The 17,709-nt window shown below is 36.3% G+C and overlaps 1 protein-coding gene across 3 annotated transcripts in view; it reads left to right on the forward strand.

Moving 5' to 3' along the window:
• LOC109824961 overlaps positions 1–12,503 on the forward strand; it is a 23,895-nt gene extending 11,392 nt beyond the window's left edge. The window contains exons 5-18 of one of the 3 annotated variants that reach the window (XR_002242859.1): positions 898–942; positions 3,603–3,799; positions 3,920–4,420; positions 4,596–4,689; positions 4,777–4,968; positions 5,062–5,151; positions 5,341–5,403; positions 5,502–5,576; positions 7,635–7,685; positions 8,287–8,361; positions 9,559–9,693; positions 10,882–11,002; positions 11,630–11,695; positions 11,947–12,503. Coding sequence is in view for 1 of the 3 variants with exons in the window: in XM_020391603.1 (XP_020247192.1) it covers positions 898–942; positions 3,603–3,799; positions 3,920–4,420; positions 4,596–4,689; positions 4,777–4,968; positions 5,062–5,151; positions 5,341–5,403; positions 5,502–5,576; positions 7,635–7,685; positions 8,287–8,361; positions 9,559–9,693; positions 10,895–11,002; positions 11,630–11,695; positions 11,947–12,021 (1,767 nt within the window). In the remaining 2 variants the exon portion in view is untranslated. Of the gene's footprint in view, positions 1–897; positions 943–3,602; positions 3,800–3,919; positions 4,421–4,595; positions 4,690–4,776; positions 4,969–5,061; positions 5,152–5,340; positions 5,404–5,501; positions 5,577–7,634; positions 7,686–8,286; positions 8,375–9,558; positions 9,694–10,881; positions 11,003–11,629; positions 11,696–11,946 lie in introns of those variants that run through there. The other 2 variants (XM_020391603.1, XR_002242860.1) reach the window with 2 other exon arrangements.

A 17,709-nucleotide genomic window follows, 5' to 3' on the forward strand; every position in this document is an offset into this window, starting at 1 on the left:
GTAAGCTCGTGGAGGAGAGATGTTTAGAAGAAGAGGAGTCTGTATGATAGTCTTGCTTTTTTTGTACAATCTTGCTTCATATTTGAATGTAGGAAATGCTAATCATTAGAAGAGGGCAAATTGAGTTATGAGAGTTGTAGCAATCCCTCTTAGTCATGTATGTGTGTGTATGACTGCTTATTAACCATTATCATAATATCACCCTTCTTATAGTCTCTAGCCTGGAGGATTTATATCATGCTCAGTTTGTTGCAAATATGTTGGACTCATAATCTCCTAAGGGGCTTGGTTAATAGATCATAAAAAGATGGTCCAAAACTAAATATGATAACTGATTAACATCACTCACTTGATAACCGAGAACTGGTGGAAAAGGCTATCGAATAATTTAATGTACCTACTAATCTCTTGTAGAATGAGAATTCATAAAGTAAAATGAAACCACAGTATGATTGAGATAAGTGTGGACAACAGAACAGATGGATAATAGGACGAGAAACATGCACTTCATTATTTTTCTAGTATCAGATACATAATACCTTTTGTTTGGCCCTTGGTGAAATTTTGCTTCAATTGCCTTTATGCCCATTAGCTGGTGTACGTATTCTCACACTCCGCCCATGTGGACTATGCTCAACAAGGACAAGGTAAACTTAAACCAATGTTAAATAATACCTTAGGAAGGTACTAGAAAACTGTAGAAACATGAGTTGAGCATAGAGGTAAAGACGATCTAGTAATAGATTTAACACTTTGTATTGTGGCTTCTTTCTCTTTTCATATTAACGGATTTGTTGTTTCTCTTTTTGCCATTCATCAGCCGGTACCTTTATGCCTATTACATCCTTATTAGCAGTAGAGCGCGCCACTAACAGTATGCTGTAACCTTCAATGCAGGAGCATTTGGCACATGATGATTCATCATTTGTCTTTCGTTTGAAGGTTTGCCTTGCATCCTTCCGTTCATTATCTAGAATTCCCATGTGAAATTATTGAGGCTGGATGCCTTATATTTTGCTGCTCCTTCTGATAGTTAAAAGTGTTCTAGATTCACATTGGAAAGTATATTCCAACAGGTGTCTATTATTGGCATCATGTTAGAGGAAATTTTCTTCATTGGCAAATACTGTTTTCTTGCAACTTTTAAGTTACAGTCATTTACTGCTATTTAAAACAACCTTAAAGTTTGATTTTATTTAAGCATTTGTGGGCTGCAGACCTGCTTTTTGGGACATCCTATTCACTCTGTTAATCAATCATCTGTTTGTTAAGGAAGATAGCCCTTTATTTATCATTAAGGTCAGAGTCAATATTTACACTTACTTTTCATCTTTGATCTTCCTGCTGTTACCGTTTGTATAATATACTCTCAAAGTCTCATCTACTTTGACATTGTTGAAAAGATCTCCATCCATAAGCTTTAACTGCTGAAAAGATCTCCATCCATAAGCTTTAACTGCCTTGCCTTGACATTATTGCTTTCCTTGATCTTCTGCTTTTAAAATTGTTTGAGATCTCGACTCTTTCTGGAATACTCATGCGCATTTGAAACTGAAGATGGAAATCAGAATAGTTTTACTCACATTATTTTTTTCTTCTGATTTTTTTCTTAAGGTGATGCAAAGCTACATGTTTGGCCTGATAAGTTATTTTGTGTCCTTATAATGATTTAGGTCCAATTTTCACCTCCACTATTTTAAACACCAGGTGGGATGCATGTGATCAAGTACTTGGGTTCTTTATTTTGGGTCTGTGTGTTGTACTGGACAAATGCCTATAATGAGGATTTACACTGAAGTTATTCTATGGATCAATTTGTTGGACCAAACTTAGTACATTATATATGTGGACTCCAAGAATGTATCCCATACCAACACCTAAGATAAACTTTGGGATATTACAGTGCGAATAAGCATAAAACATTAAAAAATTAATTTTTACAGAATAGCAATAAAAATTATCTTTTAAAAAAAATAATTCTAAGAAATTAACTTCGAGAACCAAACATACCCCATCCAAACAAATATAAAAAAGATAAATAATTACAATGCTAAAGTCTAGCAAAACCAAACAAAGTGGAAGCGAATCAGGAACAAATCTTTTATACATTAGTGTAATTCAAAAGAGAAAAATGAGACTCTGGGAGGAAGAGAGATTCACCAGTTCTTTGATCATTGATCTCTGGCTTGCTGCATATTCATGTATGAAGACATGCTTGTGCCGTGTACAAGGCTTAAGCAAACTAGTTACATAAGAATTCAAGAATAAAAACTCCTAGTAATCAAGACTATAGATAACTCCTAAAAAATAAACTCTCAAAGATGTATGATTCAGAAGTAAAAGCAATTTAATCAAATTTATAAACTTTAAAGATAAAAATGAAAAAGTTTGGAGGGCTTTGATGGAATTCTTTATCCCTTTTTATTGGTGATTGTGGACTCACATCAGCGAGGATGGTAGATTAATTGTATGTTATAACCTAATTGAGTTGATATTAATCAATCCTATTTATGATATTATATAACCTCATCCATGTATATATGGAAGAATGAAACTCCTCCAGGCTCCAGTCCACGATCTTACAGGGCCCACCAAACTCATGTGTGCGATTTTGCATAGAAAACCCCCAACCTTTTATATTTGCAAGCAAGCCCCTATGACCTATGTATTCCTATAAATAAATAAATAAATCCCTGACCTACCATATGATGTCTGTTTATGTGCATACATGAAAATCAAGTCCTATGCTCAGAAGTCTTGCCTCTTACTCGCACTTCATTTGAAGAATTGCACTAAACCCTTTTCCTTTCCTCTATTGCACATAAACCCCTTCAACGTTAAACACCTATCTTTATAAACCCAAGCCATAACTCATTATCTCCCTGCCATGTGTTGCCTTCGCGATGACGGAACAGTTATAGGAACTAAGATTGTTAATTGTTTTATCATAGTTTGTTTTATAATATTCGAATAACAATGTCTGGTGATCGGATAATTAATTTCAAATTTGAAAAATGTTTAGGAGTAATCAAAGTGGATTGATGACTGGATTAAACATACGATAGGATAACAATGTTATTCCAAATGGGTCAAGGGTAACATTGACCATGGATAGAATTACCCAAACTCACACTTGTAAAGAGAGTATATGATGCTGTTTGATCTGATTTGATCATTGACATCTTGCATTGAGGCTGGCTATTTGATTTCATTTTAGCTTTTTGATTCCATATTCTAGTTTATTGGTTCTTAGGGAACATTTACTAGCACATGTCCTGATTCATTAGCATCCAGATTCAGTTCCTAGTTAGCTTCATGAATACCCCTGAATCGCTAATTATTGAACAGAAATAGTTTGTGAATAATTCTGATTTAAGGTGTCAAATGAAAGAATGCCAGCTCGCTCTTGAATCTCAGCTCAGTACAAAGTCGGAGAATCTAGTATGTCTTTCTCTAAATTAATCCCAAATTTCTTCTGCTTGCATATATCTTTACACTTTACAATTTACATGACTGTACCTTATATGTTTATTTGATAAGAAATAAGTTAGGATGCCATTGCCGTTCATGATATATGATTGACTATTGCTCATACTGTTCAGGTAGCAGACAGTACAACTCTGTATGGTGTTTGCCTACATGTTCAGGAGATAGTTCAGAGAGCACCTGGTATTTTAGGTGCCATTTCGCCCCTTAATCCTTCTTGCAAGTCAGGCCGCTTCTTGGTTTCTGCACCACGTTGTTATTGCATGCTTACGAAAGTGCCATTTTTTGAGCTACACTTCGAGATGTTAAATAGGTCTGCCTTGTTAGCAAGTTGCATTTATCCTTATCTAGGTTTAACTCAAGAATATGAAGTTTATAAGCGTCTGATGCTTGTCGTGTATGTGTGATTTTCATCTATGCTTCCTATTCACAGCATAACTGCACAGGAGCGACTGGATAGGATAACACAATTTGTCAGTGAAATGGCTCTAACAGAGTCAATTCCTTTCGTGGGCACAGAGCAAGATCAACTTGATGAGAACTTTGAGTCTCCAAACGGACAATTCTGTAATAGTTGGATGGGATATGCAATACCAGCTGGTAGTATACTGGGTCTTACTTCACCTTCAATTGGCCTTCCTTCCGACAGAGAAGTTCCGCCATTTTTGTTCAGGCAATTGGAACCTCACTCACCTGAAAGTGCTGCTAGTGAATGTTCAGATTTCAGTCATGTACGGGAGCTGGACAGGGAATCCAGAAAGTCTTGGGGTCACTTCGATGATCATTCATCTGTAACCTCTGGCTCTCGCTCTGATAGTTTTGACAGAACTAATGGAAGCCTCGACACTGGTCAAACATCACCAGAGAATAGCACAACTTATAGTTGTGTAAACTGTGGATTGCTGCATGTAGAAAGTATAGTCTCTGTGTACAGGTATCACGAAATCCCTTTTTCTGTTTCAACCAATTATGTTAGTTTGATTCTCCCTTTCAAATTTATTTAAAAAATAATTTCTTTATATTCTGTTTTCGCTCTTGTTTTTTGTATGCCTTGATGTCCAAGTATTTGAAATATCGACTTAAATATGATGCTTAGTTTCTTCCGACAGTTCAGTTAGAGGCACAGGATCAGAGGAGGAAGATGATGATTTGTGTTACAAACACGATATTGCTGGTGATGAAAAAGTGATGGAATGGGCTAAGGTATTCTCGGTTTTGTCTAGTGGCTTTAGCTTCTACTGCTTTTAGATGCGCCTCTTCTAATTTTCATTATTGATGTTATCTTAATAGTTACACAATAACGAACCGTTGCAAATTGTTTGCGGATATCACACTCTTCCTGTGCCGCCTCGGGGACGTGAAATCATTTTTCACCCTCTGGAGCATTTACAGCCAATCAAGTATTTTAGACCTAATATAACTTCTTTGGGCTTGGACAATGTTTCTCAGATTGATATATCTTTTCCTACAGAAGTTAATGAGGTAAGATATAAGGTGATCCCCTATTAATAGCATCCTTCAATTTTCTAACATTCAACTAGTAAAGCATTTCTGAGGGGAAAAATCTCCGACAAGGTTAATGCACGATTAGCAGCTGCAGAAGAAGGTCTTGCATTATCAATATGGACGGTGGCTACGGTTTGCCGTGTTCTATCTCTAGAAAGTGTAATATCCTCTAACCAATGGACTAGGGCAGTTTCCTTAATTTTTTCCACTAGTAAATACTACTTGAAACATGGTTAGCGTTCACTTTGCAAAATGAAAATAATTTACTTTTCTAGTAATCTAATTGTTAATTATGGGGTTCTCATTATTAATACAATGTAGAGGAAGCTAATGTTACTTGTCTTTCAGGTTTTGACACTAATTGCGGGAGCATTATTGGAAAAACAAGTGGTAGTCATATGCCCAAATTTGGTACGTGTACTACCGCTAGAGACTATATTTGGAATCATGCAGCTATGTTCTTCCTTTTCAAGTCATATTTGTTTCTAACCTAGTACTATTGTCCATAGGGTGTTTTATCTGCAATTGTCCTATCGGTTATACCCATCATTCGTCCATTCGAGTGGCAGAGTTTGTTCCTTCCAGTGAGTCTCCTAATTTGTAGAGAATGTTTCTAATTGGAATCTGGCACCTTTCTTTGTCTTTTTGTGTGAATGCACAACATCATTGTTTTTCTGCAATTAAGCATGATATTTTATTTTGTTTTCGGAATCACCAGATGTAATATTTCTCTCATTTCCAGTATTAATCATGTACCTAGCGTATGTCTCTGTGTCACTGGCATGATATGAAATGTTTTTTTAATTATGATTTTTTTCCCATGAACTAGCACATGCCGTGATTTCTCCTTGCAAGTACATAACTGACATTCTGATAATTGTCAACCATACATTTTCCCCCATATGTTATGGTTTGTTGCTCTATAGGGGTAAGTGCATGTTTTCCCTCTCCTTTTTCCTATGTGATTTACCTGATTTTATTTTAAGGATTATATTCCTTCCATTGGTTCATTTCCCATTTTTCTCATCTCATGAATGCTGCAGAAATGTATGGACTTTTTTTTTTATCTTTCTGAAAAATGATACTAACTGGCATAGTAATATGAATGCCTTTTAAATTGCAACATATTGTTAGGATGCACTGTTTTAAAAAACCTCCGCCTAGTCCGCTTAGGCGTACGCCTAGGCCTAGGCGGTACCTAGACCGCCTAACTAGCGCCTAGCGCTTAGGCGGTATTTAGGCTGCCCACCTAGATATTACGAACGTTTAGGTGAGCATTGTCTGCTTATGTGGATTGCACCCTGTAGGCCTTGATTGTGATTTTATGTATCGTAGCATACACGTCCTCCAAACTTCATTAACCTCCAAATATGAACACCTCCACTACCTCCTCCGACCTTCAGCAAAACCTCATCGACCACCACTTAAATGAAAAAAGAAAAAAAACGCCCAGAAACCGCTTAGGCGCCCGCCTAGGCGACTAAGCGTTGGGCGCCAAGTCCGACGCCTAGAAGCGCCCAGCGTTTAATGTAACCGCCTAGGCGACTAAGCGTTGGGCGCCAAGTCCGACGCCTAGAAGCGCCCAGCGTTTAATGTAACATTGTTAGGATGTTCGTTCAGGTTATACAGTTTTCTTTTGTACCTTTTTAGAGTGGTGGCAAACAAACTCCTTAAAAATGCATGTTGCTAGATAAGCATGGCATAAAGTCCAGAGTGACTATTTACATTAATTAAAATATTGTACTATTCATGTGCTTCAAGCATTAAAAGGAGATTCAAGAGATCAATGTTTACCCCTTAACAAACTTTGCTCGATGTCCAATTTATGACATTTTATTAAATAATTTAGTTCTTCAAGGTAGTAGGTACATGATCATAATATACTGGAATCTCTATTTTCATGTTGTTAAAGTACTAATCATGGGAAGCAAACTGGGTAAATTATAGATGGCTTTTCTTTTTGAGTGTTTCCTTGGGCCCTTATATGTTTGTTTAAAGTTCTTTTAGACTTGTAAAAGAAAGCTACTTTAACCTATATTTGTTAATACCTGATATGTTGCTAGTTGCTACTATATTGAAAGGCATGATTTGCAATAATCAGTTGCCTGTGTCTTCAAGAAACAATGAGAGGATAGGTAGTTAAGTGTGTTAGATAATATTGATATTTAAATCTAATAGATATTATGAGATCTTGTGAGATGTGAGCAGATATGATTTTATCTCATACCTGTTTTGTAATATTGTCCTAATCTATGTAAGAGAGGTTATGGTTAGATGGAATAATAACTTTGCCTTCTTTGTTTTTCTTTGTTTCTCTACAAAGTGAACATTGAGTAGTGGTATATAGAACTTCTTGTTGATTATTGTTTGAGGGAGAAAGGTGACAGCTTTGATTTTATTGAGTTTTAGCAAGAAAAAAACATAATATTGGAGGCTTGACACAGCACGTTTTTTTTTAATTGTGATTGAAGAGGCTTCGATATCTTAAATTTTAAGCATATCCTTTTATTCTTTTTTCAATACTTGCATTTTGTTTCCTTCCTGAATTTAGTTTAAATTCTCGTTTGATTAAAATCTGTCAATAGCTCATCCATCCATTAGAATGGGTTACACCACCTTAAGATATATTTTAATTCTTTCAGGTTCTACCAAGAAGATTGTTTGACTTTCTTGATGCTCCAGTACCATTCATTGTAAGTCTAAGACTATTGTCTTCTTCTTTTGTTAAAATTTGGATAATTCTCTTTGCAATGTGAACTGTGTTTATAATATTATTTTTTAAAATATCTTCTGCCTTAGGTCCTTTTTTTTGTTTTTGTTTTGTTTTGTCTTGTTGTGTTTTTTTTTTCGAGTTTATCCAGCTAGTCTTTGTTGTTTGATCAACTTGCAAGCTCACTCGTAGGTTGAGCTTTGTTTGTGGTAGTTGAAGTGTTTTTTCCCATCCTTTTGCATCTTTCATGGCTTTCATGTCGTAACACAAGCTTTACTGAAATTCATAGTAGTCTGAGGTAACCAAGGGAAAAGATTTTTGCTCATAAAGAAAGTTATGATCTTTTTGGCTTTTAATGGTATTGATGTCAGTTTTGTTTTCTGTTTCTTTTTTGGTTTTCCAAACTTGAGCTTTTTAAGTTAATTTCTCCACTTCATCAATATTTCATGTTTCTCCTTCTATTATTGGATCTGGATGTTGCTTAAACATTTAAGGAAATATTTCATGCTGATGCTAAGCAGTTTAAATTATCTTTTTACTAATTACTATTTAATGGCATTGATAACAGTTCATTGAATTTACAGGTAGGAATTCAGAATAAGCCAACCGAAATGAAGAAAACACCCAATCTTATTCAAGTTAACGTATACAAAGACCAGGTTACTTTGATGCGTATGAATACCCTGTCATATATCACGTTTTGTAGTTCTGATATTTTTTGGGTTTCTCCGTTCTGTCTCTTGATTGTATTTTATGCTGCTTAGAAACGTTTTCAAACTAAAACTTTGTGTGCAATTATTGCATCCATGGTGTGCATCAATGGACAGTCTGATAGTCATGAAGATGTGACATTTTACTTTAAAATTCATTGAAGTTATGGACATACTGTACTTGTTCATAAAAGAGCTCATATTGTTCTATAGAATTCTGATGATTTTTCAAGCAAAGGTCATAGCCCAGTCATGAACTTGTGCACCAATAAGCCAACCTTCTGCTTTACCACTAAGCCCGGTCTCAGTGGCACCTTCGTATAGCTTGGATATCAAATTATAGTTTGGTTACAAAAAATCTTATCTAGTGCATGTTTCATTAGATTTTACTTCTAATCTACCTTATCATGTTAATTGCTCACTGTGGCCACATATCTGTCTACTGTGATTGATTGGGATGCTAGGTTTTCAAATTAATAATGTTTTGTAAGAATTTAGAGAAATGTAAATGATACCATGGTTTATGGAAAATAGATCCGGAAAGATGAGAAATAAGTACATGTAGTGTGCAAAATATTCTATGGGATATGCGATAGGTATGAAAATATAGTTTATCATAGCATGAGTACATGTAACTAGAACTGAGGGATGCACAAGCCAAGGTGTTAGGAAATTTGTAGGAAATTTTAAGATGGTGACGGCCTGACCTAAAAGTATGGATGGTTGTTGCGAGAAAAGGAAAACAATTCTGTTGTTGGATAAAGCTCATGAAACGTGTTTTACATCTATGCTTTTGAGCTTGTGAACATATTAAAATGTTGGTCCATATGATCAGATCATGCTCATAAGCGTGACTTTCCATTAACATTTCCATCAATAACTTTGAAGACGGAGAGCAAGGTGAATGTATCAAATTCTAGACAATAATTTTCATGTTACATTGCTATGGCTTATAGTAGTGCATTGGGAATTGTGATGAAGTAATTATTGCCAAAACTAATGCGAACTTTTACCTAAACAACATATCTACTGCCGTCTGCTAGATGAACTCAGTATTACGGAAAACAGATACTCCAGTGACTCAGTTAGATAATCGTAACATGATATATCATATGTTTGCTCTCTTGAATTTTTTTAATCTTGCAGGTGAAAGCTTGTCCATTGCCTCAACTTCCTCGACATAAGGAACTTGTCTCTCAATTAGGTCCTATTCATGCCAGACTTTCATGTGAAAATTTTATAGCTAAACGGCATCCTATTTACAAATGCAGTGAAATTCAGGTGACAAAATTCTTTCATGTGTCCATTGTTTATCACTGATGCATTGGTCACCCAGTGGAGTTCAGCTTTTTTTTTCTATTTCTTTTTTTCAATGTCTTACCTGTGAAAAGAAATGTATTTTGGACGTGCCCTAAGATGAATCTAGTATTTCTTTTTCGAATCTACCTCTTAACACATGTTAAAAAGACATTTATTGTGGAATTGATTTCTAGTTATTGAGCCAATGCATTTCAACTTTTGGCTCGTGGCCATGAAAATGGCAAAAAATTTCAGAATATCATGATATCAACTAAGAGAACAATAAATGTTTATTGAAGTTGTAACTGATTTGGCTCGTTTGTTTTTTTAGTATGAAGTTTTCAACTGATAGGGATGAAACACTTTTTTATTCTTTTATTTTCTTCTTTTTTTTTGGGAGAAGTTTAAAGCTGATGTATTCTATCTGCTGCAGAGAACTTACAAACCAGCTTCACTGTATCAAATTGTTCATTGTAATTGTTCCTTTAGGGAAGTTTCTTGTCCATCTAGGCATCCATTATATCAACCCGTTAAGACTATTTGTTCACCAGCATCTGCGCATTATGATTATATACATGCCATTTAAGCACACATTTAGGTTGACAACACAAGGAATCACATCTTGGTGGCTCTCCTTCGTGCTGCCAAATGTAATAGACGGCATCTGTGCTTCTTAGACTCATAATTAGATGTCTAGTGGCCTTCCATAGTTGGATTCGTGTTTGTGTCTGTATGTGGGTGGGGCTGGCTCTGTGTGTGTGTGTGTGTCTGTGTGTGTGTGTGTGACAGCCGTATGAGTTGTATTGGAACTTGGAAGTCTATCTGGTCCTTAATTATGCTTTTTACACTTAAACTATATTTTCTAATCTTAGGAATTATGTTTTAGACCATATTTGTGCACTTTCTTCCATGATATTTTTCTTCATCTTCTATTGACAATTATATTGCACCAATCAGTCTTCTGCAACATTTCCATATATCTTCCTTCTACTTATATTCCATGCAATCTAGTATGCGATGATTGTGCTATATCATAACTGATTATATATGTGTATTTTCCCTTTGATGAAAATTGGGTTCCATTTCCTTAAGTGTAGCACTCTTGTAGAAATCATGAAACTTTTTATCCTGATCCTTTTAGTGAAACGTGGGTATTAATCTATCTTATAGTGGTCAATTGCAGGCAGAAGCAGCTGGAGATTTTTTGAATGTCATGAAACACTACTTGGAATCACTTTGTTCAAACTTGCGATCTCATACCATCACTAATGTGCAATCAAACAATGACAAGGTTAGCAGAAACTAGTCATAAGTAGCTTTCATTTTACCCTCAGTAAGACATTTCCTGGTGCAGATAGGTTCTGATCGAGTCAAGCATCCTGACCGTAACCCAAGCCTTATCCTAGACTAGATTGGTTTGATTAGGGTCAATCTGGTTGAAGCTAATCAAAGTTGTATATATCTATGTAGCACGGACACGGATCCGACACGGCCATCCGACACGCCGACACGAGGCAAATCCTAAAAAATACATAGGATACGTGTGTTCGACACGTGTGTCCGACACGGACACGACACGGCTTCATGTTATGTGTGTCCGTGCTTCATAGGTCCAAAGAAGTAACATCTAATATGTTTATTTAGTACACAGTTATAAATCATGTATCTAAGTCACGTACTGTTGGGTTCAGGTCAAAATTGAGTTAGGTTACCTAACTTCAATTATAGTTGGTATTCCAACGCAGACCCAATCAAAAATTTGAAATCCTCAACCCAGCCTGGACAGTTTATGGAATTGGGTTTGAGTGAGCTAGTTCAACGGAATTCAACTGGAGGCAATATTATCGTAATAGTACTTTTATCAGATAATAAAAACAAAGATTTAATGACTTATGCAATTATTCACTCGCTTGTTCAGGTCTCACTTCTTCTAAAAGACAGTTTTGTTGGCTCATTTCCTGTCAGCGATCGACCATTCATCAAGGTTGGTTATTTTTGTCCCTTGTTTGATCGTCTCGTTTTTGCATTTTAACTATAATGATGATTCCTTGTTTAACTGCATGACTAGTAAGATAACCCTTTGTACATACCAACAGCACTTCTAGAATGTTGGTAACCTTTTCTCTTTGTTATTAGTTTGAAGGGTTGGCAACTTAGTTTGCATTACAAGATCTATTTTTCATCAAAATTTTGCTAACAATGTATCTTACTATATACCCACAATCATTGCTGCAGCTTCTCGTGGAGACACAACAATTCTCAGTCTTGTCGGACTCCCAGCTTTCGACCTATGAGAATGAGCCATTTTAGCTCGGTGAACACATGCAAGTGAAGGACATGATACATGGCTCTCTTGAGAGCCACAAGTCTTTTCGCATATGAACTAAAGAGCCGAGACCATCAATGCCCAGCACTGAACAGCCTTCTTTTGGTAAAAGAGAAGAATGCTTGACGGAACACTAAAATACGAATCCATTGTTATAACACGGGCAGGTGTCAAAATGGACGCCCAACTTCTTGGGCAAATTGAAGTGTGCAGTGCATCCCAGTTTTTTGAATGGGATGTTGCTAACTGGAAAGGTTATGCATCCCCATACCTAATTGTTGTATATCTGTAAGCAATAAGCACAGCTGGGGTTTTGTGTTCCGAGCTGTTTGTTTCTCTTTCTTTCCTCCCTTATTGGATATACAAAATAAATCGAGTTTCATATGAGAGAGCAGTTCGTAAGGTTCGACGGTTTGAGATTGTTCTTGATGTACCTTATGAATGTATTGTGTGCCGCATGAATGTACATTTGGTCTGAAGAGCCTAGCGTAGTTCTCTTTCAAGATAAAATTATCTGCAGCTGTAAGCCAAACCGTCGAAAACTTCCTGAGAGCCTTTATCCAAACAAATTCAGGGTAACAAGTTTTTGACAAATACAGGAAGTACAAACACAAGAATACTCAGCCAGCTAATATAAGCATCCAGTATACAGTTGCTCCAATATCTGACTCCAAAATTAAATAACCTGCCAGGACCCCATTTCTGAATAAATACCAGCCAGGACCCCATTTCTGAATAAATACCAGCCTTCCTCATACATTTAGGTTAGTACGAAAAATTGTTGATAGCGATCGGTTGGGTTAGGTAGGATATCTTTTCCTTCAATAAAATCACATCTCCGATGATAAACAAGCATCCATACATGTGATTATCCAACAACGTATAAGTTAAATTAAATTAAAAAACTTCTTCATAATTTTAAACATCTTGTCAAATACATATAATATCATTCTAGTTCTTGCCAGACCCTGATAATGATTATACTAAGATCAGAACAATGCTATTTGAAAGTAATAAAATTGTAACTACTGCTTTGAGCTTGCTGGCTCGAATGCAATCCTTGTTAACACAAACATTACATGGGATACTGAAATCACCCTGCTGAATCATTTACAAAGGCGTCGACGAGGGTGTCTCCGACTTATTAGATGAAGAGCAAAACTGAGGAAGATATCAGGAGGGATACTTCACGTTTAGTGAAGTTGTGACTCGATCGTTTGTAGTTTCATTGTCCATCCGGATTGGATTTCTAGTCTCTTTCCATCGTTCACCCTCGTGTATCTCATCCCAGTAAACAACAGTTTCTTTAGTATCAACAAATCTCGAAATCCAGATACTTCCCTTGTACATAATTTTGATGTTCTACTTGCCGTCGTCGTAGCTTCATTGATGCGAGACATATACTCATTAATTTCACCCAGGGGCAATATCCGCCAAGATTTCACCAACGGGTCAAACGAATTAAACCCGCAGGTCTATCTGCGACAACGAAACTTACACGGGTAGCGAGTGCAAAACAGAAATACTAAGGGGGTCCATGCGCAATTAACCCTTTAAAAAAAAAACTACCGTTTTGATGCAGCCTTTAGTATAGTACAGTCAAAGTGCAACCTACACGCAAGTTAATATCAGTCAACACTGGCACTTACGGTGACTGGCGCGCGCGGCCCTCATATTGACCGTCATATGATCGCTTGAAGAGACATCATCGCCTAAAACTAATAATAGGAAGGTCCATAATAAAACAATGTCACTGACTTGAGGACAGAAGAAGTCAGTTGCATTGCCATGTGAGCTCATGTGCTGGTAGTTATGCACCTGGGGTTCTTGAAAACTTGTAGGCTTGACAAGACTAGGAAATTAATGCAAGTGGTCGGTGGCATGGGATTAGAACCGACCCCCTGAGACCCAGATGGTGCCCGAAATCCGATAGACCCGATGAACATCAGCATTCTAAATCCGAATCATATTTGGATCGGATTCGCAAACAAGCTAGGACTTTGACTGAACCCGACCCGCTAGCAAATTTTTCATTCCATGTGAGAGCTCATGTGGAACAGTACGTAAAACAAAACTGAACCGAGAAAGGCCTGAGGATGGTCAAATATAACATGAGGAAAAAAAATATCACAGATTTTCTGGTAGAGATTTTTGGTACTAAGAAACATGCATAGATTCTTCTGCTCATCATCATGCTGATGTGAAGTAGGAGGGGCTAAAACCTTGAAGGAGTTAGTTTATATTCAGAAGAATAAAAGCCAAATCTTAACGCTGATCTGATGCTTATTCCATTGCTAATTTCATATGCAACTGATTTATGCAAAATCTTTAGGAGAATCTTCAATATATATTATCAAAACATTTATAAAATTTGAGACTTGTGCATGTCTTATATATCTACAAGAAAATTCGAGAAGCCTTAATTACACAAATTGCACAATAATCCGGAACTGCATCCTAATTATAGCATGCCGATAACAACATTTGAGTTTCCTTGGAAAAAAAACTATTAACGTTTGAGAGATTTAACAGTTCAGTGAAGTATTAAATAGACTACCAAATGTTGCAGTTTCGGTTTCATATAAACCAAACATAAGCACATCCTACTCTAAAAGCTCCAATTTCATCAAATCAAGCGGGGAAAGATATCTTACGATCACATATAACTCTGGTTAGAAATTTGGGCTATGTTTGAGTTGATTTGGGTTTCGGATGTTCGACTATCGGGTTTTGGGCATGGACTGACTTCAACCGAAATCGAGAAGGCGACCTTCAGTTAAGACCTATTCCAGATAGCAACTCTCAAATTTCTCCATAAATAATAAAGAATAATATTTAGCAACCTAATATGTGACCCCTAGACATAACAAGGGACACATTGGCAAATGTAACTTAAATAAGAAAATACCCCCAAATTTTGAAACAAGTGCACAGTAACCTCTTCTCAATGGACAAATTTCTTCAGTGCTCGTTCCTTTATCTGCATAAAAGAACTGAATCACAGTTGCACAGTTGATATTTAATATGGCACTCCAAAGTCCACACAAGCAGGAAGAGAGCGAGTTCATGCACCCAAACCTTGAAGTCCTAAAATAACTTTACTTAAAAGCACCAAATGCCACATGAAACTATAATTATTCACCCTAAAGAATGTGCTATTAGTGTGCGGTGAGCGATGCTACACATTGACGAAGTAATTATAGTAACAGAAGCCCATGGAGTCTCCATATTAGTGACTTACATTATATACTATTGATCAGCATGTGATGGACCTAGGAAATGGTAATTGAGACATTTGCAACACTCGCTCATATGAAAACTCCATCACATGCACACACTCTCCCTCTCACTCAGTATATCCGCGAGATATAAAAAATCTATTGGCCCACGACATCCTTTTGCTTCGATTCAACCCAAGAATGGATAGTGATGCTCGAGTAAATTCGTGCTTTCACATGGTAGTTAGCTGAACCTGTCCCATGGGAGGTCACCACGTTCATAAGCTCTCACATGTTTCCTTAAAATTGGAGGGTATATTGAATCAATAAGATGTTGAGTCAAGAAGAGGAGAGGGAAAACTTACCTACTTAAACGACTTTTTTGTTAAATCCCTCAAGGCAATGTGCAAGTGCACTCAAATGATTTGATTCTAAGTATTACCATGTTGCCATGTGACTAACCATTTGATTCTTGGTTGACCAAGAGCAAGCATATGGCCAACTACCTTATTTGTTTTCGTTCATGTTAGTAGGAAAGAAACTAATAAGTGACTTGAATACCTTATTATTATCCTGGTTAGGGGATGTAGCTTAAGCACATTATATGGTCAAGAAAACATTAAACTGCCGCTTATGTTAGTTATGACATAATTTGTCACAGATTATATTTATTTAGCAAGGCAGCTAGACGTTATGCCAAATTAGTAGTCGATTACCCACAAATGACAGGTGTTCATGGTTTATAATCTTCGCTTCTAAAGGAGGTTATACAGTGGTGCATGAATGTAGGTAACTCATAAATATCCATAAATTTAACCATTCCAAAGGACTTATAATATTCATTCAATGTTAAGGGGAAAAAATGACAATGTGAATGTTATTCATAAATCTCCAAGTTACTGTAGGAATATGCTTACCACACTTCAAGTAACTAAGTAACTTGTTATCTGTTCCCATTATGAGGATCCATTACTCCATTAAGATATCTAACAACAATTTAGCATGAAGATTTAGAACTAATCCCCATAAATTTATTTCCTTGACCTTCCATTAGTAGATGAGGTTGTTATGATGATTGGGAATATAAATACATGATTACTCAATCTTCTCCTTCCTTTTTCTTTAGCCCTTAAGTTTCTTGAGGTTATCATTTATTAGAAACTAATCACGCGTTCTTCGTCACCTTATCATGAATTAAAATCTCAGAAAAAAATTCTGGTCTTTCTTTCTATAATTAAAATACTTTGTTCACATGACACTCTATGTACTTTACATACTGTCAGTATATATACAAATCAATAAATCAAACCAACATCTTCTCTCAAACTTATGTAATAAATAAATAAATCCAACCAACCAATTCTCGTAGAAATCCAATGGGCCCTCTCCAATCATCAACCAGAATCAAGAGCCACGCCGTGTAGGTCCCGCAAGTTCATAATCATATTAAAGATTAAAGAAACCCTCATTTATTCTCTGTAGAGCAGTAGGATTTGAGAGAAGCCTTTCTTTTAAGATAGGACCTCTGCTACTCCTAAACAAAGACATTCGTAATTGAATAGTCCCAAAGGAGCTACTTAGAAGCTGGCTCATCATCATCTAACAAATTTTTTTCCCTTCATCTTTTTCGCAATATTTTAACGCGTCTTATAGGAGCTTCACTCACTTTCTCTGTTAGTTTAATGACTAGCCTGTAATGAACTAGAAAGTTCTGCCAATGAGCATGTTTTAATAGCAAGAAATTAGCAATGGTGTTAACCGACCAGAGGCATTCCCAAAATTTCACAACGTGCTCTAAAAAATTCAGGAAGTCGGCAACTAGGTCAGCAATGTGGATTTGGGGAATTATGCACAAATCCCTCTCTCTCATAAGGATGATACAAATATTCTCAATATCGCATTTCTAGTGAGGCTTTTGGTTTAAGAATTGCTAGGAAGTGAGAAGAACTATATAAAGGTTGCCAGATTGCTATACTCATTTCAAGAAGGATATATTAATACAAGCTTAATATTCTATGTACAGATTAGCTCTCTTTTTTCTTTCCGTCATGAAAAGGAGAGAAACTATAGCAAAAATCAAGCCCCATTCACATGCCTCTCAGGAACAAAGAGCTTTCACTCTTGAAACTAGAGAGTGCAACTCAGTACCCTATATCATCCTTGTACATGTTCTGGACTTTTATCTTCATGGCTTCAAATATACTAAAGAAGCATGCAAACCTAGAGAAACACATAGAAGCATGAACTAAAACTTTCCTATGGAGAAAGATCAAAAGTTTTCTGCTATAGCTTCCACACCTATAACGCTTCAAAATAAATTTCCGACAACCTTACCACCTTCTTTAGCATCTTTCTGATCAGATGTTGCAACGATAAAAGAAAATGACAACTAGTGGCGAAACTACAATTAATCATATATTAAACAGTAATTTGAGAAGAATAAATCTCACAAAT

Source organism: Asparagus officinalis, chromosome 10 (assembly GCF_001876935.1).
Source record: "Asparagus officinalis chromosome 10, Aspof.V1, whole genome shotgun sequence".
Classification (NCBI taxonomy): Eukaryota; Viridiplantae; Streptophyta; class Magnoliopsida; order Asparagales; family Asparagaceae; genus Asparagus; species Asparagus officinalis.